This window comes from Jaculus jaculus, chromosome 17 (assembly GCF_020740685.1).
Source record: "Jaculus jaculus isolate mJacJac1 chromosome 17, mJacJac1.mat.Y.cur, whole genome shotgun sequence".
Taxonomy (NCBI): domain Eukaryota; kingdom Metazoa; phylum Chordata; class Mammalia; order Rodentia; family Dipodidae; genus Jaculus; species Jaculus jaculus.
In genome coordinates this window covers 48,164,996-48,192,295 of record NC_059118.1, presented here as the reverse complement: position 1 = coordinate 48,192,295, position 27,300 = coordinate 48,164,996, and the positions used below count along the sequence as shown (strand labels likewise).

General features: G+C 43.8%; 1 protein-coding gene across 6 annotated transcripts in view; it reads left to right on the top strand.

Annotated features, from left to right (window-relative positions):
• The window catches only part of Cdkal1 (CDK5 regulatory subunit associated protein 1 like 1), a 670,695-nt gene that overhangs the window by 446,139 nt on the left and 197,256 nt on the right, over positions 1-27,300 (top strand). For 4 of the 6 annotated variants that reach the window (XM_045136581.1, XM_045136578.1, XM_045136580.1 and 1 more), the window contains 2 exons: positions 11,960-12,019; positions 14,611-14,756. In XM_045136581.1, coding sequence (XP_044992516.1) covers positions 11,960-12,019; positions 14,611-14,756 — 206 coding nt within the window. The remainder of the gene's footprint in view (positions 1-11,959; positions 12,020-14,610; positions 14,757-27,300) is intronic. The other 2 variants (XM_004668379.2, XM_045136582.1) reach the window with 1 other exon arrangement.

Sequence of the window (27,300 nt, the reverse complement as noted above, 5' to 3'; positions counted from 1 at the left end):
CCTGTCCCCTTCCTGTCCTAGCACTGGATTCTGCCTGTCCCCTTCCTGTCCTAGCACTGGACTCTGCCTGTCCCCTTCCTGTCCTAGCACTGGGCTCTGCCTGTCCCCTTCCTGTCCTAGCACTGGGCTCTGCCTGTCCCTTTCCTGTCCTAGCACTGGACTCTGCCTGTCCCCTTCCTGTCCTCGCACTGGACTCTGCCTGTCCCCTTCCTGTCCTCGCACTGGTCTCTGCCTGTCCCTTTCCTGTCCTAGCACTGGACTCTGCCTGTCCCCTTCCTGTCCTAGCACTGGGCTCTGCCTGTCCCCTTCCTGTCCTAGCACTGGACTCTGCCTGTCCCCTTCCTGTCCTAGCACTGGACTCTGCCTGTCCCCTTCCTGTCCTAGCACTGGGCTCTGCCTGTCCCCTTCCTGTCCTAGCACTGGACTCTGCCTGTCCCCTTCCTGTCCTCGCACTGGTCTCTGCCTGTCCCTTTCCTGTCCTAGCACTGGACTCTGCCTGTCCCTTTCCTGTCCTCGCACTGGACTCTGCCTGTCCCCTTCCTGTCCTAGCGCTGGGCTCTGCCTGTCCACTTCCTGTCCTAGCACTGGACTCTGCCTGTCCCCTTCCTGTCCTAGCGCTGGGCTCTGCCTGTCCCCTTCCTGTCCTCGCACTGGACTCTGCCTGTCCCCTTCCTGTCCTAGCACTGGACTCTGCCTGTCCCTTTCCTGTCCTAGCACTGGGCTCTGCCTGTCCCTTTCCTGTCCTCGCACTGGACTCTGCCTGTCCCCTTCCTGTCCTAGCGCTGGGCTCTGCCTGTCCACTTCCTGTCCTAGCACTGGACTCTGCCTGTCCCCTTCCTGTCCTAGCGCTGGGCTCTGCCTGTCCCCTTCCTGTCCTCGCACTGGACTCTGCCTGTCCCCTTCCTGTCCTAGCACTGGACTCTGCCTGTCCCCTTCCTGTCCTAGCACTGGGCTCTGCCTGTCCCATTCCTGTCCTAGCACTGGACTCTGCCTGTCCCTTTCCTGTCCTAGCACTGGACTTTGCTTGACCCTTTCCTGTCCTAGCACTGGACTCTGCCTGTCCCCTTCCTGTCCTAGCACTGGACTCTGCCTGTCCCTTTCCTGTCCTAGCACTGGACTTTGCTTGACCCTTTCCTGTCCTAGAACTGGACTCTGCCTGTCCCCTTCCTGTCCTAGCACTGGGCTCTGCCTGTCCCTTTCCTGTCCTAGCTCTGGGCTCTGCCTGTCCCCTTCCTGTCCTAGCACTGGGCTCTGCCTGTCCCCTTCCTGTCTGTCCCCTTCCTGTCCTAGCACTGGGCTCTGCCTGTCCCTTTCCTGTCCTAGCACTGGGCTCTGCCTGTCCCTTTCCTGTCCTAGCACTGGACTCTGCCTGTCCCCTTCCTGTCCTAGCACTGGGCTCTGCCTGTCCCCTTCCTGTCTGTCCCCTTCCTGTCCTAGCACTGGGCTCTGCCTGTCCCTTTCCTGTCCTAGCACTGGGCTCTGCCTGTCCCTTTCCTGTCCTAGCACTGGACTCTGCCTGTCCCTTTCCTGTCCTAGCACTGGGCTCTGCCTGTCCCTTTCCTGTCCTAGCACTGGACTCTGCCTGTCCCCTTCCTGTCCTAGCACTGGACTCTGCCTGTCCCTTTCCTGTCCTAGCACTGGACTCTGCCTGTCCCCTTCCTGTCCTAGCACTGGGTTCTGCCTGTCCCCTTCCTGTCTGTCCCCTTCCTGTCCTAGCACTGGGCTCCGCCTGTCCCCTTCCTGTCCTAGCACTGGACTCTGCCTGTCCCTTTCCTGTCCTAGCACTGGGCTCTGCCTGTCCCTTTCCTCTCCTAGCACTGGGCTCTGCCTGTCCCTTTCCTGTCCTAGCACTGGGCTCTGCCTGTCCCCTTCCTGTCCTAGCACTGGACTCTGCCTGTCCCTTTCCTGTCATAGCACTGGGCTCTGCCTGTCCCCTTCCTGTCATAGCACTGGGCTTTGCCATCTCTCCAGCCCAAGAATAAGCATTTCCATAACTGTAATTTCCCTCAGATTTATCAAGTGTTCCCTGCGGTACTTTGTATGCACGTGCACATGTACTTTTCATCTTTAAATAAATGATTTTTATTGTCTGGAAATGAAGTCTTTTCACTAACAACCTTTTCTGGACAAATGTCCAAGCCACTTCCCTAAGACTGCGTTTTGTTTTATTTTTGGTCTTGGAAAGAAATCTTGCTCTATGGCCCAGGCTGGCCTAGAAATTCCTTTTCCAAGTGCTGGCTCTGGTAGCACCTGTAATCCCTGCACTCATGAGAAAAAATCGCGGTGGGTCACCCATAAGACAAAGGCTGATGCGTCCATAGAAAGAGTTGTAACTCAGTGTGACTACAATTTGAGACTCTCAAATGAAAAGACAGATGTGGCAGGGGGTCAGGCAGGGGGAGAGAGAGAGAGAACAGAAACTAGAAATCTGTGTGGTTTTTTCAGTTTAAGTATATTTTAGGCTGACTAATAGACTTCTAGAGATTTACCTGATTTCCAAATTAGGACTGGAATATTTACTGAACAAAATAACAAATATTCTTAGAAATCTGTTTTCATGCAAATGCAGACCAAAATTGAAAACAATGATGGAAGTAAACAAAGGATCTGGGATGCAATAAAGTGCTAGATAGAAATAGATGAAAATAGTCTTTAAAAGCTAGAGGGCCTCTATTAGGTCTAAACCAGTACCAGAAATGCAGGTTTCCTCTAGGTGAGGTTTTGTACACTGGTCACAGGCAGGGAAATTTCTTAGTGTCCTCTGGGGATGTTTTTCAGGATATCCAATTTAAGCTCCCCTTTTATCAGATGGTGTTTTCTTTCTCTCCTGTTTTCTCTCCCCCTTTCTTCTCCCTCCCCTACACCTCTTTTCTCCCTCTCCTAAGATTGTCTCATGAGCTTTAGCCCTTTCATTACATCTGAATAGGCATCCTATGGATCCATCAATTCAAAATTTCACTTCAGTTCTACTTCTTTCTACATTCACTTTTATTTATTTGAGACAGAGTTGGGGGTGGTGATGCCAGGGCCTCCAGCCACTGCAAATAAACTCCAGACACATGTGCCACCATATGCATCAGGCTTACATGGGACCTGGAGAACTGAACCTGGGTCCTTAGGCTTTGCAGACAAGTGCCTTAACCACTAACCCACATCTTCAGCCTGCAATACAGATATTTCTTTTAAAAAAAATCTTCTAGATTATTTTGCAGGCACATATGAACTTGTTGGAGTCTGTGCATGTGTCCCACAGTGGACATGTAAAGTCAGAGGGCAACTTTTGGTCAGTCCTTGCCTTCCCACTTCCACCTTTCTCAAATGAGGTTGTTAACCCCTCTACTTTCCAGATTACAGCAAATTCTCCTGCCTTGGCATCTCTTCTCCCAGTAGAGGCACTGAGCTACGAGAAGCCCATGGCTGCATCAGGCTCTGACACGAGGTCTGCTCGAAGGACTCGGAGGTGAATGGCAAGCACTTTACCTGCCTAGCCGTCCCCCTAGTCCGCTCGCAGAACCTTCTGTAAAAGGCTTTGATTGATTGCTAGGAAGACGGCTCAGTGAACAAAGGCTCTTGTTGGCAAAGCTTGCTGACTCATATTCCATTTCCCAGCAAATCCACATAATCTGGACCCAAAGTGACACAAGAGTCTGGTGTTTGTTTGCAGTGGCAAGGGGCTCTGGAGATCCAGCCACAAATGCACACATACACATTCTTGCAAGTAGAACAATTAAAATAAAAAGGTTATTGATATAAAATTTTCAAATTTATATACTTATATGCACTTTTAGTCATGTAATATAAGGTATAAAGAGTCCAGTCATTGCGTGAAAAGCAAAAGACATCTCCCTCATATTAGCCATCCCTTAGCCCAGTACACCAAGGTGTTAGAACTCAGGGCGGGGGAAGGGAGCCTTTTTTGAACATACCCCTACTGTTTCCCCAGCAGGGGTCAGAGGTGCTTCTCCTGGCCAGGCCATGGTGGGCTTCATTTGGTCTCAAAGGCCCACTCACTGCAGCTGCATAATGTAGACTCTTGGAACTACCTCATATTTTCTCACCAATCTGTGCATGTCTGCATGAACATCCACCTACACCTGATGGAAATTTCTGTGCCAGCTGTGTGAGCATGCTGCTGGCCTCGCTCATTGGTCTCCATGTCTGCCTGGCGGCCTCCCGAACCTGTCCATGTGGATCCCCAAAGCATCTCCACTTTAAAGCTCAAACACACATGAAAGGGCCTCTCTTAGTGACAGAAACACATGGGACACATTCTTGATTCTAAAAAGGAAACACTGGGCTGGAGGGGTGGCTCAGTGGTTACAGCATTTGCCTACAAAGTCTAAGGACTTAGGTTCAATTCCCCAGGACCCACATAAGCCATATGCACAAGGGGCACATACATCTGGAGTTCGTTTGCAGTGGCCAGAGACCCTGGAATGCCCATTCTCTCTCTGTCACTCTCTCTTCTCTCTTTCTGTCTCTCTCTGCTTGCAAATAAATAAAATTTTTTAAAAAGATAAAAGAAAATAAAAAGGAAGTGCCAAAGAAATGCAAGAGTGTGTCTTGGACACATCACCTGTCTGTCCTTTCCCTGGGGCCCTGTGTGGTTTCTGGGTTCTTGCTCCTTGCTTCAGGGCTGGCAGCACCTCCCCCCCACCCCCGAAGGTGCCCAGGCAACTAGGATGGGTGAGCTCTGATGAGAGAATAACTCCTGGGAGGTAGGAACAGCTCTCTTAGTTTAATTTCAGGGAAATGGGTTTGTACACATCAGGCGGAAGGGTCGTAAGGTGATTGGATATACCAGGTTCATTCCTGATGCCTAATTAGCTTATGAGGACATTCATTCTAGGCAGTAGCAGGGTGGGGGGGGGGGGGCAGGTGATCTAGGGCCTCAGGGGGATGGGCTGTGAAGGTGCTGGCTGATGAGTTTCTTAGCCAACTGGCTAAAGGTCACAGTGCTGCGGGCACTGTGCTGGGCTTGGAGAGGACATAGCCTCCTGTAGCCCAGGCAGGGGTCCTTAGCCATGCCTGGAAGCTGAGGCCCATCTCTTGAAGGCTGCAGCCTGTTCCTGGCAATGCCAGACAACCCTGCAGACCACATGACCAGTTCTCACATGTTTCTCACAGGGTGTGGGGCTACTTCTTCAGGCTGGCAACAGCAGCAACATAACTTCCTTAACTGTTTTCCAATATTTCTTAGGATTCCTCCCCAGCTTCTGCGGTGTTGGCTGTGTGGGGAGGAGATGGTTTCTCCCTGGGGGGACTGGGGCGGGGGATCCCCAGGGCATGAACATCTCTCAGGATCCTCTCTGGAGGACTCCTCGCTCTCCTCGGGAATAGGACTGAGGCGGACAACAGGTCTGCTCTGGACTCGGCGCCGCACCATCTTTCATTTCTTCTTTGCCATTTGGTCTTCAGTTCCAGGCATGGCCAAGGTGGAAAGGTCTGAAAAGGTGTGGCTCCTTCTCAGTGATGACAGGGATGAAGAAACATCCGATGGGCCGATGGCGGGAAGGTCTGGCTCGGCCTGACATCCCTCATCCCCACTGTCACCAAAGGGCCCAGGGTGCTTCGTGATGGTGACACGTTGTGTCTGTCCAAAGGGACCTAATTGTAACTGCCATCTGACACTTACCACCACGTTTTCTGGTCTTACACCATGGCGGGCTACGTCTGGCCATTGGTGGTAGTGAATAGGCCACAGTGCCTGGGCCTCCCTCGCCCTGCCTAGTTGTGTCTTAATTGTCCCATGAAATCCGGCCATGGCATGTTCCGTGACGGCGCCTACAGGCTTGGAGCTCTGGAGCATACGGAACATCTGAGTGATGTGCTGGTGGTGCAGTGTTCTTATCACGACAGTGTCACGAATGACCCAGGTGTGGGTGATGTGAACCACCTGGGAGATCCTCAGGCACTCCAGCTCGTTCCTGTGGTGCTGCCGAACAACCTCTCTCTTGGAAAACGTCCCTTGTCCCAGGGTCTTCACGATGTCCTGCAGCAGTGCGAGCTCCCTGCCACACGGGCTGCTGCGCCCGCACGGTTGCTCCCTCTCCTCCTCCTCCTCCATCTGGACAGTGCGTGTGGGAAGACAAGATGCAGATTAAACAAAAACACAAATGAGCTAGAAATTCCTGTATCAATATTCACAGGTATCTCTAACAAACACAGAGTGGTTGCACCTGAACCACAACAGAATTATCAACCCTTACCAAACTCGCCAAGCTAAGACAATGGCACTAGACACACGGCTGGTGATAGCATAACAGACACTGGCACAACTCAGAGCTCCATGGGAAACTTTTTGGAAAAAAAAAAATACTGCAATAAATTATGAAATCAGGAAGAAAGGAATCCATTTCCCACACATATTAACAACTGAACCAATAAGAAGCATTGGAATAATAATGAAAAGAAAGAGTGAGCTCTGAATAGAGTACAACATGAATTCTAGCTGACCATTACCGAGGAAGCAAGGTGAGTGCTCCGTGAAGTATTCCATCATGAGGCAGAAAGAGAGGGGACACTTCCACACCCCTTCTGCAAGGGCAGTGTCACCCTGATGCCAACATGGTGACACAAATAGGGAAAACAAGTGGCTAAATTCCTTGATGCATACAGGTGAGTGTCACACACTCACACCAGAGAGAACAAAAGCCACAATCCATGAACTAATAGGTTCCCACAGAAAGTCAAAAGACAACAGCAACATATAGATTATATGTTGCATATGATCAGACCTGAAGCAAGGATCACATACTCTGCCATGAAGTGTGAAGTCTGTCATTTTTAGGAACACAGATGAGTCCAGACATCATGTTACATGTGACAAGCACACAGACATGGCAAGTTTTACCCCATGATGTGGGAGGGCTGGGGAGGCAACTGAAAGGAAAAGTGGAGGATTCGGCTGTGGAGGGTCGGGGCAGGGAAGAGCGTGATGAGCATCGGCAGAGCACATGGGCAGCAAGAGTCCGCGTGGAATCTGCCTTGAGTAAGGTCATCGTGCTCACAAGTAAAATGACAAAAAACAAAACGACGGAAGAAGTGAACAGAAAGTGAAGAGCTTAAAAACTGAAAAATGTGAATCATTAAGAAAATAAAAAAGATCAGCACAAAACAATCCCCAAAGCAAAAAGAACAAATAAAAGGGAAATCAAAACTCCAAATCCAAACTGAACCTCAAGTCAGCAAGCAGAGGCCTCTGTCCCCAGATCAGCTCCCTATACAGGGCGTCCCCATCCCTGTCCTACATGTGCTCCTCCAGCCCTGTGCTTCCTGAGGACAATGCTTTGTATTTCATTTTATAGTGTGTGTGTGTGTGTGTGTGCCTGCGCACGCACGTGTGTGCATGTGTACACCAGCCACTCTTGCCACGGCAAAAATCCCAGATACTGGGCCTAGCACACTTTGCACTTTCACATCAAACAAAGCCATAGTAACAACGGTGACCAGAGTATCAGGAAGCTTAATCCTTCTCCACTGGGCTATGGACACGGATATAAACCAGTTACAAAGGGAAGAAATGGGATACTGAGTGACATTTTCCACTTGTACACTAACACTCTATCTACTACTGCTTGCCTTGTTCAGGCCTCCTCATCTTCACACTCCAGGGACTCAATCCAGGTTTCTTTAAACTCAGGTGGGTTGGTGTTTAGTGAATAGTAGCCGCTCACTGACATTGTGATGTGATAATAAGATGCTGTTACCAAGACAATCCAGGGCACCAGGGTGCCAGCTTCATTAGTTCTCCTCAATAATCAGAAAACTATTCACAATCACAAAAGATAGTGAAGTTGGTATATTCAAAATGAACAAGAAAAACAAGGATGCCAGGAAGGACCTGTCAGCCCTCTGGGCAGGACAATTCTGTCAAGAAATGTTTTAGACACTGTAGGAAAGAGAACAGGGCCCATCTCAACACAATGGTCACCGTGCCCACTGCCCATCTTCCCGGCCCCTCCACAGTGCTTTCCTGCTCAAGGGAACCTCTCTTGCCATGCTCACTGTCATGCATGGGAAAGGCCTCATGTTACTATGTAATGTCTTTGCCTGTCTAATAAAACACACTGTGTTCCTCTCAGTTCATCCAGCCAAGCTCATCAGTATGGGGTCTAAGGGAGGAAGAGGAAAAAGCAGAAACATGCTCTCCACTATAGACAGGATGACTAGAGAAGAGAAGAAAAAACAGACCGGAGAACTGGAGGTACTGGAGAACACATGGGAACGTGTTATGGAAAAGGGAACTGCTTTGAAGGTGGAAGAGGAAAGAGAGGAGGGAAAAAAGTGCAGGTGACCTTCTTGACATGCTATGGAAATGTCAGAGAGATTTCTGACTTTGGACATACAGTTAGTACAGTAACCATTTGTAAATGAGAAAAAAGGAATAAGTCAAAGTAAAATGACAAAGGAATAATGAAGAAAATGGGGAGAGACTTAATTAGGAAAAATAAACAAGCAAAACCAAACCTTAAACTGAAATGATCAAGCAATACTTAGCTCAGTTGGGGGGGGGGTAATAAAAGGGTCACCAAACAAAAGGAACTCACCAGAGTGGGAAAGAAACTTACCATGTCAATCCAGCAGGTCACAGACAGGCAACGCTGTCTTTGACTCTCAATTCTACCTCCTCTCCAACCTTCAAGTCCAGGTGCGCTCCTACCACCGACTCCTTTTCTGCACTGAAGGACACAGTTCAGTTTGGTCAGGGGTTTCTATAGGCCTGGTGTCCATCCCTCACAATGGCTCCCTGTGATGTCAGCACAAATGGACCAATCACAGCCAGGCATGCCCCAAGGTGGTTTTCTTTTTCACTTTTTGGTCCCAAGGACCCTTTTCATTTCTATTCACATCACTTTCACAAAATGTCCAAGTTAAATAAGTCACGGGATCTGTGCTCCATCATAGTTTGTGGGGAACAAGTAGGGTCTTGGTCTCTAGTCTGTACTTTTTTCTACCAAAGGCATTGTGACAGTGACTGTTTCCACATACACACCAGCTGCAAGGAGTCTGACAGCCCACCAGCGAGTGGTGGCTTGCCAACAAAGTTAGTGACCTTGGGAAACACAGCCGATTCCAGAGATAACTTGGTCCAGGTCAAACTGTCCTCTGCAGCATCCTTTCACCCCTGACGTACAGTTAGGATAACTGCGCGGGGCCCAGGCAGTGGAGGTCAGCCCCGTTCTCTCTCCAGTGTTTACTTGTCTGAAGGTGGGATGCGCTGTCCCTTAGGCTGCCATCACTCTACTCAGTTTTGGGATTTCTCCATCATGTACAGATAAAGAAAGACTATTCAAAGAATCTTCTCGCAGCTTGTTTCTGAGGAAGTAAAATATTGTGATGAATGTAAACTTAATTACTCTTGATCACCATTCTGGCTTTTTAGCTTTTATAAACGTTTGTCCCCTGATGTGTGTGTGTGTGTAATTATTATAAGGTAGAATCTAATACATGAGAGCATGTGATTTTGTGCTTTCTGAGATTGGGTCACAAAAAAATATAATTCTGGATCCATCCTGGAAATTATTTTCTTTACAGTTGAGTAAAATTCCATTTTGTGTATATCACATTTTCTTTATCCATCCATCTGTTTATGGACATCTAGGCTGGCTCCATTTCCTAATTGTTGTGACTAGAGCATCAATAAATATTGAATTGCAAGTATCTTTAGAAGAGTATAGTCTTTAGAATGTCTGCCAAGGAGTTTTACTAGCTGGGACCTATGACAGATCTATTTTTTTGTTTTGTTTTGTTTCCATACTGATTTTCATAGTGGCTATAATCACATTAACAGTGAATCAGCATTCCTCACCAGCATTTGATATCAGTTTACTTGAAAGCTATCCTAACTGTTATGAAATTGTTTTATTTTACATTCTCCTAATACCTAAGAACATTAGTACTTTTTAAAAATACTCACTGACCATTTGTGCTTCTTTTTTGAACTTTCTGTTCATTTCATTAGCTCACTTGTTAATTGGCTGTTGTACTTATTTATTTATTTTGGTGTTTAATTTTTGCTGTTCTCAGTGTAAATTCTGGATATTAGCCATCATCTGAAGCATAGCAGGCAAAAAGATTTTTTTCCTTTCTATAGGTGCTCTATTTTGCTAATGGTTTCTTTTGTTGTGCAGAAACTTTTAAATTTCATCCATTTGTTAATTCTTGGGGCTGTTTCCTGTGCTATTTGAAGTCCTGAAGATTCTTGCCTATACCTGTTCTTTATGTATTCTTTCTAGTTTTCCCATTTCAGGTTTTAGATTAAGGGCTTTGATCCACCTTGAATTGATATTTGTACAGGGTTATAGATATGTTTCTAATTTCATTCTTCTGCAGGTGGATGCCCAGTTTTGTCAGCACCATTTGTTGAATGATTTTAGCTCTTTTGTCAAAAATCAGGTAGCCAGAGCTATGTGAGCTTAGTTCTGCATCACCTGTTCTTTCCCTTTGGTCTGGATGTCTGTTCTCATGTCAGTACTTGCTATCTTCACCACTGTTCTGTGGTATAATTTATGATCCAATACTCTGTTACTTCCAGCTGTGTTCTTTCTCCTTGTGATTGCCGTGGCTAATGGTTCATCTTTTTGTGTTTCCATAAGAATTAACTGAACATTTTTTCCAGTTCAGGTGGAATGTCATTGGAATTTTGACGGGAGGTTACTTGAATTCTTAGATTGCTGATGATATTACAGCCCTATGAGAGGGAATCAACTATCTTTATTAGGTAGTTTAGGGTGAAGGGGCTCCAGAAAATGAAAAGCAGAATTATTGTTAACTCTGCCTTTAATGTAGAAATTTGGAGTTCTGTGGTGCTTCCTGGAACCCCAAGCCCTGAGTTCATATCTGCAAAATAAGCAAAGAATTGGCAATTCCAGATTTATGAAAGTGATTTTTAAAATACCACACTTTATTCAGATATCACAGAGAAAAGGGCTGAAGATGGGAAGAAGGAAGATCATGGAGTCCATGGAGCCCATGTACAAACATAGATATTAAGGAAAAAAAAAAAAACAACAAGAGAAGGGATTCTAAACTGTGTGCTTCCAGAAAGATTAAACGTGAGGACAGGCCAGGTATGGTGGCGCACGCCTTTAATTCCAGCACTTTTGAGGCCACCTTGAGACTACATAGTGAATTCCATGTCAGCCTCCACTAGAGCAAGAGCATACCTTAAAAAACAAAACCTTGAAGACAGTAATAAACGCAAAAAGTGTCGCCAGGGTAGGAGAGAGGTCTTAGCAGGGCAAAGCCCCTAGAGCACTGCTGCAGCAGCTCTGCAGAGAAGGTGAGTGAGCCCTTTCCATGGTTGGGGAAGATATATGTTAGAAGTTGTGCCAGCCCACCCGGACACACCTACAACATGTGTGGCAGCCAATTGGTCTGGGTATAGAGGAGACATCCACCCACACCTGGGCAGGTCATAGGCTCAAGAGAATTCTAACTGGGTGAGATGGGCAAACACTAAATCCCAGCAACTGAAGCAGCTAGAATAGGTGTGGAAAGTGTGTGACATCATAAGGTCCCTTCTTTTCAGGGCTGTCCTGGTCCTGCCTTGTTAAACTAACTGCCTACAATGGAACCCCCCATGTACCCTTGCTGGTTGGCTGTTTGCTTTACTAGAGATCAGGGAAGGGTCTGGCCGCTCCTTATCTCTATACTGAAAGTGTTCCTTAGACCTACTTTTACATAAACAACCTGAGTCCCTCCCTGGAGGGAGTTCCTGCTTCCTAGAATTTAAATCTGATTTTGGCATAATGGTTGCTTAAGCTCAGCCCCAAAATTTGATTTCATGGCCAGCCTCTTTTCAAGCCAGACCCTGGCCCAGTCCCATCAGCAGCCTGAACTCTGGTTCACCTGCCCCCGAAGGTAAGGCCCACCACAATAAGTTTGCAAATACATGCTTACCAGGGGGGCTGGTCTCTCTCGTTTTGCTGACTGTTCATGCCTTCTGACCTTCCAGGTTCTGATGTACTTCCCTGACTCCCACATGGGCTTTCTACTCTCTCCTGCCCTCCACATGGTACGAGCTCTCTGCCCTTTCCTCTCTAAATCCCTTTTCTTGTTTCAGGCCTACACTCACTTCCCACATTTCTGCCTGGGCCACATTGGTATACCCATGCCCCCCTCTTCCATTCTTGGGCCCTCTCCCTTCCTCATATATTCCTGAATAAAATTAATAATTTTAAAATTATCCTTTGCAGTCTGGTTTATACAATTTTTTGTTTTAAAAAAGACACAAGGGGTTGGAGAGATGGCATAGAAGGTGCTTACCTGTGAAGTCTAAGGACCCATGTTTGACTCTTCAGATTCCACATAAGCCAGACACACAAGGTGATACAAGCGTACAAGGTCTCAACATGTTCAAAAGGTGGTGCACGCATCTGGAGATTGATTGATGTGGATAGAGGCCAGTTCTCTCTCCCTCCCCCTCTCTCTCTCTCTCTCTCTCTCTCTCTCTCTCTCTCTCTCTCACACACACACACACACACACACATACACACACGTACACCTTCAAAAGGCCAGTCTGTTCAACTTGCCTCAAAAAGAAAAAAAAAGACACAAACTTAGGGTTTGGGGGGTCTAAGGACTTCTCATAACCCCATTACACATTTTCATAATGCTAATTCAGCAAATCTAGGAACATGGAAGGTCTTTGCATCCTCTGGTATTATTCATTCTCTCTCTCCCTCTTTTCCCTATCTCGCTCATGGTCTTGACATTGTCATCATAGAGATCTTTCACATCCAGGTTAGGTTGATTCCTCAGTACTTAATTTTTTAAATGGGCTATTATGAATGGTATTTTTCTATGAGTACATTATGGGTATATAGAGAAGCTATAGATTTTTTGTATTGTCTTATATCCTGAAATTTTATCAAAAGTGTTTATTAGGGATGACTTTGTAGTTAAAGTGTTTGCCTACAAAGCCACAGGACCCAGGTTCAATTCCCCAGGACCCACATAAGCCAGGTGCACAGGTGGCGCATGCATCTGTTTCATTTGCAGCAGTTGGAGGCCTTGACATGGCCATACTCTCTCTCTCTCTCTCTCTCTCTCTCTCTCCCCCCTCCCTCCCTCTCTCAAATAAATAAATAATTTAGTAAATGTTTATTAAATATAGGTATTTTCTGGTAGACTCTGTAAGATCTTTTAAGTATAAGGTCATGTCATTTGCAAACAGGTATAGCTTGACTTCTTCCTTTCCTTTGTTTATTCCTTTCATGTCTTCTTATGTCATTGCTCCTGCTAGGACATTGAGCACTGTATTGAACAGAACTAGCAAGAATGGGCATCTTTGTCTTCCTTCTGGTTTAGAGGAAGTGTTTTCTGTAACCTCAATATCAATGTTCCTATTCTTCCTCCTTGGTTTCCTCATCCTCCATTCTTTCTCCTTCCTCATTCTTCCCAACTTATTTTTATTTTTTTGTTTGGTTTTGTGGTTTAAAAAACTCTTCCTTCTATACTTTAGTACTCACTGGTAGTAATTTTTTTTTTCATTGCCTAGACATGTAACTTTCCATAGTAAATATCCCAAAAGTATGTTATCATTAACCAACTGACATAAGAATTTTTAAAAATGAAGATTTTTAAATTTTTAAAAATGGAGAGCTATGGATTTCCTCTTCTTGAGTATTAAAAAATATATTTAGTTAAGTGAAATTTAAAACCTTCTAATTCAAGTGAACAGACTTGTAAACTGGTCTGAACTATTAGCTTAAACATTGCTGTTCATTTGTCTATGTAACAAAGCAGAGTGAAAAGCTTTGCAATGATGATGTGACATTTATTTCAAAGCATAAAGAAACCTACTTAGCCAGGTGTGGTGGTGCATGCCTTTAATCCCAGCATTCATACTTGGGAGGTAGAGGTAGGAGGATCACCATGCATTTTAGGCCAGCCTGAAACTACATAGTGAATTCCAGGTCAGCCTGGGCTAGAGTGAGACCCTACCTCCAAAAAGAAAATAAAAGCTACTTATTCAGGCAAGGGAGATTTCTCAGTGAAAGGTGCTTGCTTGCAAAGCCTGGTGTCCCAAGTTCAGTTTCCCAGTATGCACTTAGAGCCTGATGCACAGTGGGTGCAAGCGGCCCATGTGCTCCTGTGTATATTCTCTCTGCCTACCGATCTTTGTTTCTCTCTTTATCACTCATATAAATAAAATATTTTGTTTAAAAAAATCTTTTTACTCTTTAGGAATTATTTTATTTTATGCTATTTTAATCATCCTAGGGGCCAGAGAGATAGCATAGCACTTACGGCACTTGTTTGTGAAGCCTAATGTAAAGGTTCAGTTCCCCCATACCCATGTAAAGCCAGATGCACAAAGTAGCACATTCATGTGGCATTCATTTACAGTGGCTTGCAAATAATAAATAAAAATACTTTTAAAAAATCATCTCATAGACACAAAAAGTATGAAGAAGTAATTTTTGTATGGAATCCTCTGAAAGCTGTCTAAATTCACAAATATCATAGAATCTTGCCAATTTATTGTGCCTTTAATGAGCCATGCTGATTAGTATATCTTCAACAAGGTTTATTTACCTGCCCTTATATGTGTTGATGTAGACTTGTTAGAATGATTAATGTTTCTCCTCCCATTCCTTGCAGGAAATGGCAAAAATCCTTCACCATCCCCGAGTCTACTCTTTTCTGCACATTCCAGTGCAGTCCGCCTCAGACAGTGTGCTCATGGACATGAAGCGAGAATACTGTGTGGCCGACTTCAAAAGAGTGGTGGATTTCCTCAAAGAGAAGTAAGTCTGTTAGTACTTAGGAAAATAACCATTTCTGGTTTTTTGTTTGTTGTTTGTTTCAACAGTGTGTGACAACATTGCCTTTCCCATAGCCTCACAGTTAGGTACAAGACAGAGGAGAGTCTGCTGAAGCCCCAGAGCCTTGGTTTTCTGAACCCTTGATGTGGTTTCTTTGCACCCCCTCCCCATCACTGCATACCATTCATTCGTAAAAGCTGGCCAGGCTTCCGGATGTAATGTGAATTGTTATTATTTTATTCCTGACTTGGTGAGTGAAAACTGCCTTCACTGTGCTCTGCTTTAAATCTTCTTTCATGTAACTTTTGAAGTTGTGAGCTGGCTTTGACATGGAGGTAGGGGCCAAGTAATGTCACTACAGAATAGATAATTTTCTCTTGACTGGCACTTCTCAGAGTATCCTGAATGCCTTTGCTTTTATATACTCTGTATTTTATGTGAACACTTGTGATTTATAAGGAGTCTTTTGAGGATTCCTTTTTACACTTCAAATTGTTATTGACCATAGAGATATTTACACAATCTCAGACATGAATGATAATTTTCTTTCCACAGAGAACACTTGCAGCCCATAATTATGTTCCTTAAAATCTTCCTTCCAGTGATCAGACACAGCAGGAAATAGAGCTGACGGCCAAGGTCACTCAAACCCTTCTCCATTCTAGGCCACTATTGTTCCCTCTGGGAATGTCATTTTATCTTTGCATATTTGTGGCATAGCTCTTCCCACTTTCTATGTTTTTTAACCTCTGTTGCTTTTATTTCCATCTTCTTATTTATAATTATGTACTCTTGTACCATGTCAAAGTTGTATATGGAGGTGATTATACAAATTGTAAGCAATTATTTTTTCCACCTTTAATTACTCACTTACCCTGAGTGCATACAGTTGTTTTAAAATCTATTTATTCTCCCATTTATTTTTTTCTTTCCCATTTCCCCTTGACATGTGTTTCTTTTTTTTTTTCTTCTTTTTTTTCACCTCTAGGCATGTCTTGATTATGCTAACCACCAAGGATAATGATATTTAGGGTGCATTCAAACAAATACAGATAATTGTTAAAGTATTTAAATCAGTGAATAGGAAGTATATTTATTTCAGGATTTTATAATCATATCATTAAGTATATGGAGCTGTCAGAGTAGAAAAGAGAATCGTAGCAGATTTCTCCTATCTCCGTTAGTCCTAGATATTGACTACAATGATCAGGGCTAGCATGTAGGCATTTATGTGATGTCTTTTGTTGGCTTCATATCCCTTCCTTGTATTTCTTCTAGCTTCTGTAGGTAAACTTGTGCTGTGTAAGAAAATCCTTTCAGGTACCTGTATATTGAGGAAGGGAATGTTTCTCAGTGCTGAATGGTTGAACAAGTGGAATGGTTGTTCTACCTGTCAGATTTCCTATGTCTTGCTTACATTTCTAGAGGAGTAGCAAATCATGCATATATTTCATGCATATTACACAGTACACTGCCAAGGTAGACATGCGTCCCCTGGTACAGAACAGATCCCAATCCTGTGTAGATGACTCCACTCCTCTCCTTCATCTCTAGTTGGATAAGTGCTGACTCAGCTGGTAGGGCCTTGCTGTGGCTCCTTTTTGAGAACACATTCCATCTTTTAAGATGGGCCTGTTAAGTCTGCTCTACCTTGAGCAGTTTCCACAGCCTCTCAGAGTCTTGTAGAAGTCCAGCGGTGATCACAGTAAGTCTGCTGCCATTATTCATAGACTTAATTTCCAGTCTTTACTCTGGATTCTCAGCTACTAAAAGCATCTGCATAGCTTTTCAAGACTAGCTGGAGATCTAGGGACTACTGGTATTATCAGTACCCCAAATCCCAGAGATCCCTGGAGAAGGGATTGACAGTGTCCCGAGAGCTCACCCACCCTACATCAATACTTTTAGCGCCCAGTGCTGCCAGTCCTTATGATGTGGACTGTGGCTGTAGCTGACTAGCATCTCCAGGAGATTTCAGAATTGATTCAGCATTGTCCTCATGCACTGAGGACAGAAGCAGCCCTGGTTAACAAACTCACACTTGATAATGAGGCCATGGGAAGAAGTAGGCAGCCAGTGTACTAACTGAGAACATTTCAGATGCCCTATTAAAGAACTCAAATTGTCATCATTCACAAAGCAGTCCTTGCATAATTTTACTTCTTGGAAAAAAAAAAAAACAACTTGTGTGCCTCATCCTGGTGCTTGGGGTAAATAGTACATGCTTACTCACAGGAGGGCAATACTAGCTATCTTTGCACTACGACAAAAAATAGTTTACCAGTTTTCGTAAAGAAGTCCATCCATCCAGTGAACATTCACAGTGATTATGGACATTTGGAAATAGATGAAATAATTAAGAACATTTCTTTATTGCATAATACTTTACTCTGTTAAAAATTAATATAGTTTTGAATAAGTTTACCTGGGCCTGGTGGCACACACCTTTAATCCCAGCAACTGGGAGGCAGAGGTAGGAGCATCGCCATGAGTTTGACCCCACCATGAATGAGACTACATAGTGAATTCCCGGTCAGCCTGGGCTAGAATGAGACCCTACCTTGAAAAACAACAACAACAACAAAAAGAGAAATTAGCATAGCTTTCTGCAAAATAGATTAGTACTTGCTTTAGAAACATTCAACTTTCAGGGCTTTCTGTAGTACCAGTATTATCATTTTGTCCAGTATTTATTAAAGTTCAGCATAGTATTTCATCCTTGGATAGGTTCATACTATCATTTGGCTCCAGTCTGTGCCTTACACTTGTTCATAAAATGATCCTGATGTAAGATGGTGTGTTTAATGTTTTCTTCTTGCTTGCTCTCTAAATGTTATATAAATATGTCCCTTCTCCTGCACATCTTGTTTCCCCTAATGTTTTTGAACATTTATGTGATGAACTTTTAACAAATATGAGGCTTGCTCTTTTCTGCCTCCTGCCTTTTGAGGCTTTCAAGTCTTGAGGGTATGAATGATGAGGCATTTCTTAATGTTTCCTCAAAAAAACCAACCTTTGAAAGAACCATAGCATTTAAGATTGCAGTCCATACAAATTGGGGGAATGTATGTGAAGCCGCAGGCTTTGAAACTGTAAATTCAGGGGCCCTGTTTCTCAACAGTGGAAGTGGAATCTTTTTAATTAATTTTCTTTTACATTTGAAAATGGCCCACATTTTAGCTGGGGGCAATGCAAGTTTACCTATGTGCCAACTTGAAGCTAATTCAGTATTCTCTTTAGTTGGTTGAAAGCTGGCAGCAGATCTCACAGCAGCAGCTGGATGGGTGACAAGCTAGTAGGGCTGGCACATGTTGGGGCATATGGGAATTTACTAAATCATGCCACCTTTGCAAAAAAGAGTGTCTGCATTACTTAATATACACATTTAAAACAGCTGGCTATGAGCAGAGAGTCACATGACTGAAAGATTGCACTCAGGCTTATTAATCCAGTTGATGTTTTTATTTAAATGAAAAATTATTCCTTGGAGTACACAGTGGGGTGTATAGAGACCTGGATGAAAACTGTTGAACAATGTAATAGATGCCTTTCAAGCTTATTAAAAAAAAAAAAAAAGATCTGGTCTGGGTGTGGTGATGTACACTTTTTTTTTTTTTTTTTTTTTTTTTTTGGTTTTTCGAGGTAGGGTCTCACTCTGGTCCAGGCTGACCTGGAATTAACTCTGTCATCTCAGGGTGGCCTTGAACTCATGGCAATCCTCCTACCTCTGCCTCCCGAGTGCTGGGATTAAAGGCGTGCGCCACCACGCCCGGCAATGATGTACACTTTTAATCCAAGCACTTGAGAAGCTGAGGTAGGAGGATCTCTGTGAGTTCTAGACCACCCTGAGACTACCTAGTAAATTCCAGGTCAGTCTGGGCTACAGTGAGACCCTAACTCAAGAAGCAAAAAAAAAGAGGTTTGTTTTTCTATTTTTAATAGATAATCTCCTAAATGTTGCTGCTTCCATTAATTGTTGTCTTGTCTGACTGGTTTCTTTTTTTTTTATTGTTGTTCATTTTTATTTCTTTTTTTTTATTGTTGTTCCTTTTTATTTGAGAGCGACAGACAGAGAGAGAAAGAGGCAGATAGAGAGAGAGAATGGCTACACCAGGGCCTCCAGCCACTGCATACAAACTCCAGACAAGTGTGTTCCTCATGTGGGTCCTGGGGAATCGAGCCTCGAACTGGGGTCCTTAGGCTTCACAGGCAAGCGCTTCACCACTAAGCCATCTCTCCAGCCTTGTTTTCTTTTTAAAATGTCCTTAATATTAAAAAAATATTAAATTTGATTCACTCCCCTTTTTTTCTGTGTAATTTTACAGATCTGTTTCCCAATTTGAGAAGTTTTGATTTTGTTATTGTACACATGACTATGAGGGTCATTGTGATTATTAGGATTCCTAAATCGTGGGGGCTAGTACAGGGCCTGTAGTGGGATCCCTGTCTAAGCATGAAAGGGAGTCAGGACGTTACCACACGTATAGGTCTTCTCAGGCATATGTGCACCAACTCTCGGTCAAAGGATCTGCACCTGAGCTTCACATTAAAGTGTAAAAGAAACATGTGAGCATATCCTACTGATAGATATAGATGAAGATCTGAAATAGTTTACATATTAAAATATCTTCCTGTTTAAATGAAATGTTATGTTGGAAGTCCAGTAGCTCTGGGGCTTGTGTTGGTTGGACCCTCTGGGGTTAACATCCCCATCTCTCTCACTCAGTGTTGCAGTCAGGTTCACATTGTTGGCAAAAAATAACCCACCCAAGAGCAGCTTGTGGGGGAAAAGAAAGTTAATTTTGGCTTATAGATGCAAGAGGAAGCTCCATGATGGCAGGGAAAACGATGGCATGAACAGAGGGTAGACATCACCCCTTGGCCAACATAAGGTGGACAATAGCAGTAGAAGAGTGTGCCACACTGACATGGGGAAACTGGCTATAACACCCATAAGCCTGCCCCCAATACACTGCCTCTAGGAGGCATTACTTCCCAAATCTCTGTCAGCTGGGAACCTAGCACTCAGAACACCTAATTTTATGGAGACATCTGAATCAAACTACCACACTCAGTAAATATGTCTTGAATGCGTCCATGAATAGTTGTCTATCTTAATGTAGCATCTTTATGCTGATGTTTAGTCCCATATTATCAGTCTTACAATTTGCTATTATCAAACCAGGTACAGGTGTATGTTCCTGCTGTCTAGCTACCTGGGAGGCTGAGGCAGGAGGATCACGTAGGACCTCCTAACCAGCCCAGAGAATGTGAGGGGATCTTGTTTAAAATCAAAGACAAGCAGCAACAAGGAATTTGTCACACCACTTCTTTCTGTGCTCTGTTCTGTTAGTTTCTCTTGTCCTTGGTGCAGTTTTAACCCTTTCAGCCCTAATGCCCATTCTTACCCCTTGAAGTTGACTACATGTAGAGATTGTTCAGTGACATGCCACCCTTGATAACTCATGGGCACACAGGTAAAAAGAGGAGGGAGCAGTAGGGACTATCTGGACTAGAAGTGAAAGCCAAGGAGAGAAAGTTGGCTCCTCTGTGGCTTGAGGGCAAAGACCCAGGGTCACTTTATCTGGATAAATTCTGTGAGTCACCCTGTGCTGTGACCTGCTTCCCACTTTCTCTGTAAAAGCATGATGTTACTTCATTCATATCCTTATTTCTGTCTCCTACCATTTGTCTGGCTACCCATGTGTCCTTTTCTGAAACCCATCTTGTAAAAGATGTTAGGTTAACTGTTAAATTTGTGATCCTTTTTGCCTTGCCCATCCAGTTTTACTGTTGGTGACTTAGAAACTCAATAGTATGCAGCTCTGTGCCCATAACCTCAGCACTTGGGAGGCTGTGGTGGGAGGATCAACACAAATTGGAGGCTAACCTGAAACAGATTTGAGACTCTGACTCAGAAAGGAAAGAAGGGAGGAAACGAAAGAGCAGTAATTGTCAGAATAAAAGAACTCACAAAAGGACTGATTCAGCAAATGTTAGATAATGACATTTCTTCCAGGTGCATTCCCATATGTGGTGATATTCACTTAATAAGCACCTCCAAAATAATTTGGACAAAATAACTTCCTCAAAAATGTTCTCTCTTTGATCATTTCTAATTGTTAACGAGATTTCTATTTCAGGTGTCTCTACAGCCTTGTTCACTGTTTTATCTTTTGTTAATTTTCTTTCTACAATGGTGACATTCTTTTCCCTTTTTTACATTATTACTTACAGAATTTTCAACAAAATAATTATATTTCATTGGAATAACTAGAAAAAAACACATTTATGTCTTTTCAATGTGCTTTCTTCACACTTACAGAATTGTGTGCTAGATAGATTTGAAATTGTATGCCTAATGCCATACGATGTTAGTAATACCCAAGTTTAATTCATTTGTTTAAAGGCAAGTATATTTTCTATTGATTTGGCTTCCTATTTTCCTTGTAGCCTGGTGAAGAAAACTAATCACCCCATTTCTTCCACCTCACATCCTTTATGACATGCTTGTTACTCACTTCAGAAAACACAGCACTGTAACCCTTTAACCTGTGGCACATTTCTCCTACCTCAGTTTTGTGCCATTAAGTACAGTTGTCCAATCACAAGTCAGTAACATAGCATGAGGACGATAAGCATTTCTGTCTTCATTGTCAGAGGGCTTTCATCTTCCAGCTTAAATTTATCTCATGGTCACAAAAGCTTAGCCACATAGGTAGTTTAAGTATTTTTAGTTTGCTTTTATAAAGTGAATGCTGGGGGCCAGAATTTTTAAAAATATCTGTTGAAATACCCAGTGGATTAATATATAATAGGATCAGATTCTCATTTCCTGCTGTGATTCCTCTTACTGATACAAACAGTGCACAATTATGGAAATGAAATAAATGCAACAGCAGCAATACCATTGTTACTTAATATGATAATAGAAATAAAACCAGTATTTGAGGTTTCTCTTTTGTGTCAGGAGACTTCCATTTATCAGTTTCTCTTTTTATATTTATTTATTTATTTGAGTGAGGGACAGAGAAAGAGGCAAACAGAAAGAGAGTGTGTATGGACACACCAGGGTCTCCTGCCACTGCATAGGAACTTTAGATGCATGCACCAGTTTGTGCATCTGACTTTATCTGGATACTGGGGAATCAAACACAGGCCTTCAGGCTTTATAAGCAAGCCTTTAATGAATGAGCCATCTCTCCAGTTCCCATGTATTATTAATGTCTTAATAGATAAGTCCCAAAGGTGGAAATTTGTACAAGGTACTGTAGGTAGTAGCAGAGCCTTAATGCAAGCCCAGGCGACATGTTTCCCTAGCTAGTGCTGTGACCTCCTGGGTGTTGGTCTAACTTGCACAATGTTGTGCTTTCTAGTATTGGACACAGTAAGGTCGATTTAGTAGACAGACACTGAGAAACAGAACTTACAGGGCTCATGTAGACAGAAGATACCAGCACTGTGGGTGTCAACCACTGCTCCATGTATCTTAAGATGTGATAAAAGGGCCATGAAGGAGGTTCACCTTAGGTTGTGTCTGTAAGAGTACTTCCAGAGAGGACTAACTGAAGTGTCAAGATCTGTGCTGAAGGTAGGGGTCACATCCTGTGGGCTGGGGTCCTGAACTGAATTAAAAGGACAAAAGAAGAATGAGTGCTGGCATTTTCCTCTCTGTTTCCTGGTCTGCCCAGAGGTGAGCCAGCTCCTCATGTTCCTGCCAATATGTTGGGCCCACCATGATGGGCTACACCTTTTAAGCAAAAGCAAAAATCAGCACTCCCTTAGGTTGCTGCGTGCCAGATATTTGGCTATAGTGACAAGCAAAGTAATTGAAGGATGTGAACAGCCTGAGGTGGATTGGGACATACTGGGCTTGCAGCGCCAGCCTGGAAACCCAGGGAGAGCTCCACAGGCCACAGAAGCTGGAAGTCGCCAGGCAGCCTGCAGGAGAGGCAAGGTGTGGCCGTGGGTGCTGATCTCTACTGGAGTAGCTTTCGTTCATGAGACCTCCTAAGAGAAGGAAGTAGAACTCTGGGGAGTACCAGTATTTAAATGACATGATGGAAAAAACAGGTTTGTGGCCGATTGAAATCACAGGTACATACCATGAATGAGATGACCCAGGAGTAAATAGCCCACCAAAGCCAAGGGACTCTGCAGTTTATGGAAAGAAATGCCATGAGGGTCAAATGCCAGCCTAAGTTCTCTGGAGAACATGAGAAGAGTTGTGTTTTATTTCTTTCTTTTCTAAGCACTGCCTCCTTTCCAAAGGTGTCACCATGTTCTAGTGTCTAAATTCAGAAGTCTCTGTGGTTCTTGATTGACAGCTGTACTCCCACTTCCTAGAACAGTGATCAATGTCTCTTGAGACAGACACAAGCTCATGCACATGCATCTCCACTACCTACAGCTATGAGGGCCACCAAGAGCAGGAAGCTGGAATGACATATATTTGTTGAATGTGTATCCCAGTAAGAATAAGACTTAGAGTAGTGTTTCTCAATATTTAACTAAAGTTCTCTTTATCATAAAGCAGAAAATACATTTCCCCTTGTTGCAAAACTGTGATACTCCCTTCCAAAGAACATGATACTGTATTGTAGAGGTTCTATGTGGAGGGAACCCTTACTGGCTAATTCCTCCCAACATTTCCTCAGTCTAGAATATGAGGAAAACAGTGTACTGGTGCTCTACATGGATTATTGAATTCCCACAAGGCCATATACTAGAAAGAAAATATTACCTCATTTTATGGGTGAGAAAATTAGGGCACAGAGAGGTTAAGTGCCATGCCCAAAGTCACAGGCCTAGTAATTTGCTGAATTCATGCAAACTACAGCATATAACTGTGCACACTTTATGCACTGTTGTTATGATTACTTCCAGGACAATTAGAAACAATGGGAATGATAGTTTATCAATTAAAACTTGTACGGCACAACTTAGCATTTACTTAAGGTCATAGATGCCTTCTGCAGATGCACTGTACCTCCCTGCAGTCCACATCCCCTCTGCACACCCTCACAGCGCCAGCTGAGTACCACTGGGCCGGGCAGGATAAGCCATGTATGAGTGTGACGATGAGAAGATGCAGTGAGAGCTTGATTTGTGGCGGTGTTTGCAATTAGTAAGACTCAAGTTCCTTAATAAAATATACATTGATACATTGTAAAGTAAAATTTGTGCCAATGGTTGTCATATGTTGTAGAGATATTTTCCTTCCTAATCTGTTGTGTTGAGAATATCTAAGCCCTTGGTTCCTCCTCCTGTGCACCTCCCGTTCTGGGAACCGCTGTCCCAGTCCTCTGCAGATGGCAGTCTACATCCCAACCATGGCATGTTTGGCCACCGGTGGGTGCATGGAGGGTCGTTTACAAGTCACTGCTGTCTCTCCACCATGGTGCATAGAATTTTCTCGGGTGTGTTATTAAACTCTGTCAAGAGCAAACAGGAGGGAAAGGCTAGCCAGTAGTTTAATTCTGGAAGTGAGGCCAAAAGTGAAATCACTGGGAATTCACGTTAATTTCAAAAAGGTCCCACTGAGTGTGTGTGGGGGGGGTGCCTGTAATCCTAACACTGGGGAAACTGAGGCCAGAGGATTGCTGCCCCAAGGCCAGCCTGGATTGCATAGCCAGACTCTGTCTTAATAATAGCCTATATTCTGTAATTGTTAAACTAACATTTATTGGATGTAGACGAGATAGATGCTGACTCTAAGAATCAAACACAAAGAGATTAGGTAGCATTGCACAGTCCCCTCTCTGGCAGAAGCTATCTGGTTCTATCCAGTACCCTGTGCCAAGGTGTTCTCTGGTGCTGGTGATGGTGGCAGAGCTTGGTCTGCCTTTCATGGGTAGATGGATGGAAACTAGAAAGCAGCCTATTGTTCTCAGTAAAGATAGTGGAAATGTTTGTTCAGTCTTTATAACACTCTAGTAAGGAAAGCATACCAGTTTTCTGGAGGAAATACACTACATAGGACTGGAAGGACCTTGACCTAGCACTGAAGGATGCCTTTCCTTATCTCCCTCCTACTTGGTGCTCCTTGGTGGAAGATTAGGCCTACTATTTATCCTCCAGGGCAGAGGTGAGGCTGGCATTTGGCTGCTGCTCTTATCAGTGGGTCTGATGCTTCCTTCTGGCATTGATTAGAGGCCTGCCACTTGCTTCCGGGCAACACCATAACAAGCTAGACAGAGGGTAATGGCATCTTTGGAAATGACTCAGTAGGCTTCTAATCTGTTTCTTGGCAATTCCATCGAAAGTGGAGCAAAGGTCATATTGTGGCTTTGAACCTTCTTTTCTGGCATCTCCCCTCTGCTCACGTCCTCCATCTAAGCCTGCTGGTGACCGCCTGCAGCATTCCTCATTGCACGTCCACCCCGTGTGTGCCGGGCCTTCACCCGGTGGCAACATGGCTGCACAGCCAATGCCTGTCCTTGGTCAACTTGGCCTTTCAGCCCGTCACAACTCTATGATACAGGACTCTCAGGCTGACTGGAATTCCCAGGCAGAGCTCTCCTCTCTTGAGAAGCAGCTTCTTCCACCCAGCCCTTGTTGCTAAGCCTAAGGAGACGGCACCAGATAATATTTAACATTCTTGATTGTTGCAAACTTCTACAGCTATAACTTAGTTTCATTTTTCCTGTCTTCCAAGGTTTAACATATGATGAATTGACTTAATATTTTCTCAGCTTATACTGTTAATTAGCTTTCCACTCTGCAATTTGAATTCTGACCCCATTATCCAACTAAACTAAGGCCATGTTCTATCAGATACAGCATCCATTTTAGAATGGATTTGTTTAAGCTGTGAATGGCTCTTATTAATGACTTTTCTAATTACTGTAATCAAACACTTGACTAAAATAACTTAAGGGAGGAAGGGTTTATTTCAGCTTAAGGTTCCAGAGAATGCATTTCATCATGGCACGGAGGCAGGAACAGCAGGTGGCTGGTTGGTTGGTTGCATCTGCGGCCGGGAAGCAGAAGGAGGTAAATGCTGGAGCTCAGGTCACTTTCCTCTTCATCCAGCCCAGGGCTTCAGCCCATTGCACACTACTGCCCATACTCAGGGTGGTCTTCCCACCTCCGCTAATCCAGTCTTGAGGTCCCTCATAGACATGCCCAGAGGCTTGTCTGTCTCCTAGGAGATTCTAGATCCTGTCACACTGACAATATTTGCTGTTGCAGTAACAACAACAACAAAAACCTCAAATCATACTTACCAATGTCACCTTACAGGGAAAATTTGGGGATAACAACCTGTGCTTGATGGCCTGATCCACAGTGGTAAGTATTCTCTTGTATTGCTCAGCTGTTTTTAGCATGAACTTGTAATTCTAGGCCCATAATGACAGCTTTAAGCCAGCTATCAAGTTTCTATTGCACTCAACAAGAAAGAGAAAGTACATGCCTCTTCCTCCATGAAAAGTGCTGTCTTGGAAATTATGTGTATGTATGCATGTATGTATGTGTGTGTGCGCACACACACACCATATATATATAGATAGATAGATAGATAGATAGATAGATATAGATATAGATATAGATATAGATATATGTCACTGATAAGAACATGACCATCCTCACCACAAAAATACATTAGGAAATAGAACATTTATTTCTGTTTCAAGATAAAAACAGTGGATATAAATGTATCATCAAAAGTTGCTTTCAAAATGCATTGAGTTCTCATGTTACAGATTAATATCGGCCCTTAAAAAGAACTGAATTTGTAATCCTTCTAAATATGTAAGTTCTTTCCCCTTGGGCATTATGCCTGGTTTTGCACAGCCAGTTAGTATTTATTTATGTTGGTGGTGATGATTTTCTTAAAAACCCTGGCTACTGAGTTTCTTTTAGGCCAGCATGGTCTATGTAGTGAGTTTGAAGCCAGCTTGGGCAACTTAGTAAACCTTGTCTCAAAAAAAAAGAAAGAAAGAAAGAAAAATTCTCTATCTTCTAAAACAGCCTCACAGATTTTGGCGGATTATCAGTAACCTGTTGTGAGTGATTATCAAAAACTTGATTTGAGGATAGACTTAAAGCCTTATCTGCTTGGGTATTTATTTTCTCACAACAAACAGGACATGTTATGTCTCTTCACTGTCGCCTGCCTTTGATTCCTGCTTGTTCTTGCCGTGTGGCAGCTGGCTGGGCCCAGTGATATCCCCTGTCATGAGTCTGTACCTCCCAGGACACACCTTGCCTCTCCCCGCTTGCATCACACTAGATGGAAAGGAGGTTATGGTCTCCGTTTCTTGTTGCCCTGTTTCACTTCTGGGTTGGGGGTGGAGGGGGCATGCAGCATGGGACTCGGCCACTGCCTGAAGCAATGTACTTCATCTCAGGTAGTTCGTGTCCAACTCAAAGGGGTGGCCGGAGTTTTCCTTCCTCTTCTGTGGGGCTGCTGACATGATCTACTATGCGTATATTAGTTTTATGCTCCTTGGATTCTTAGAGCATTTTCTCCTTATGAATCTTTTTTAATTTTTTTTTTGTTCACTATTTATTTATTTATTTG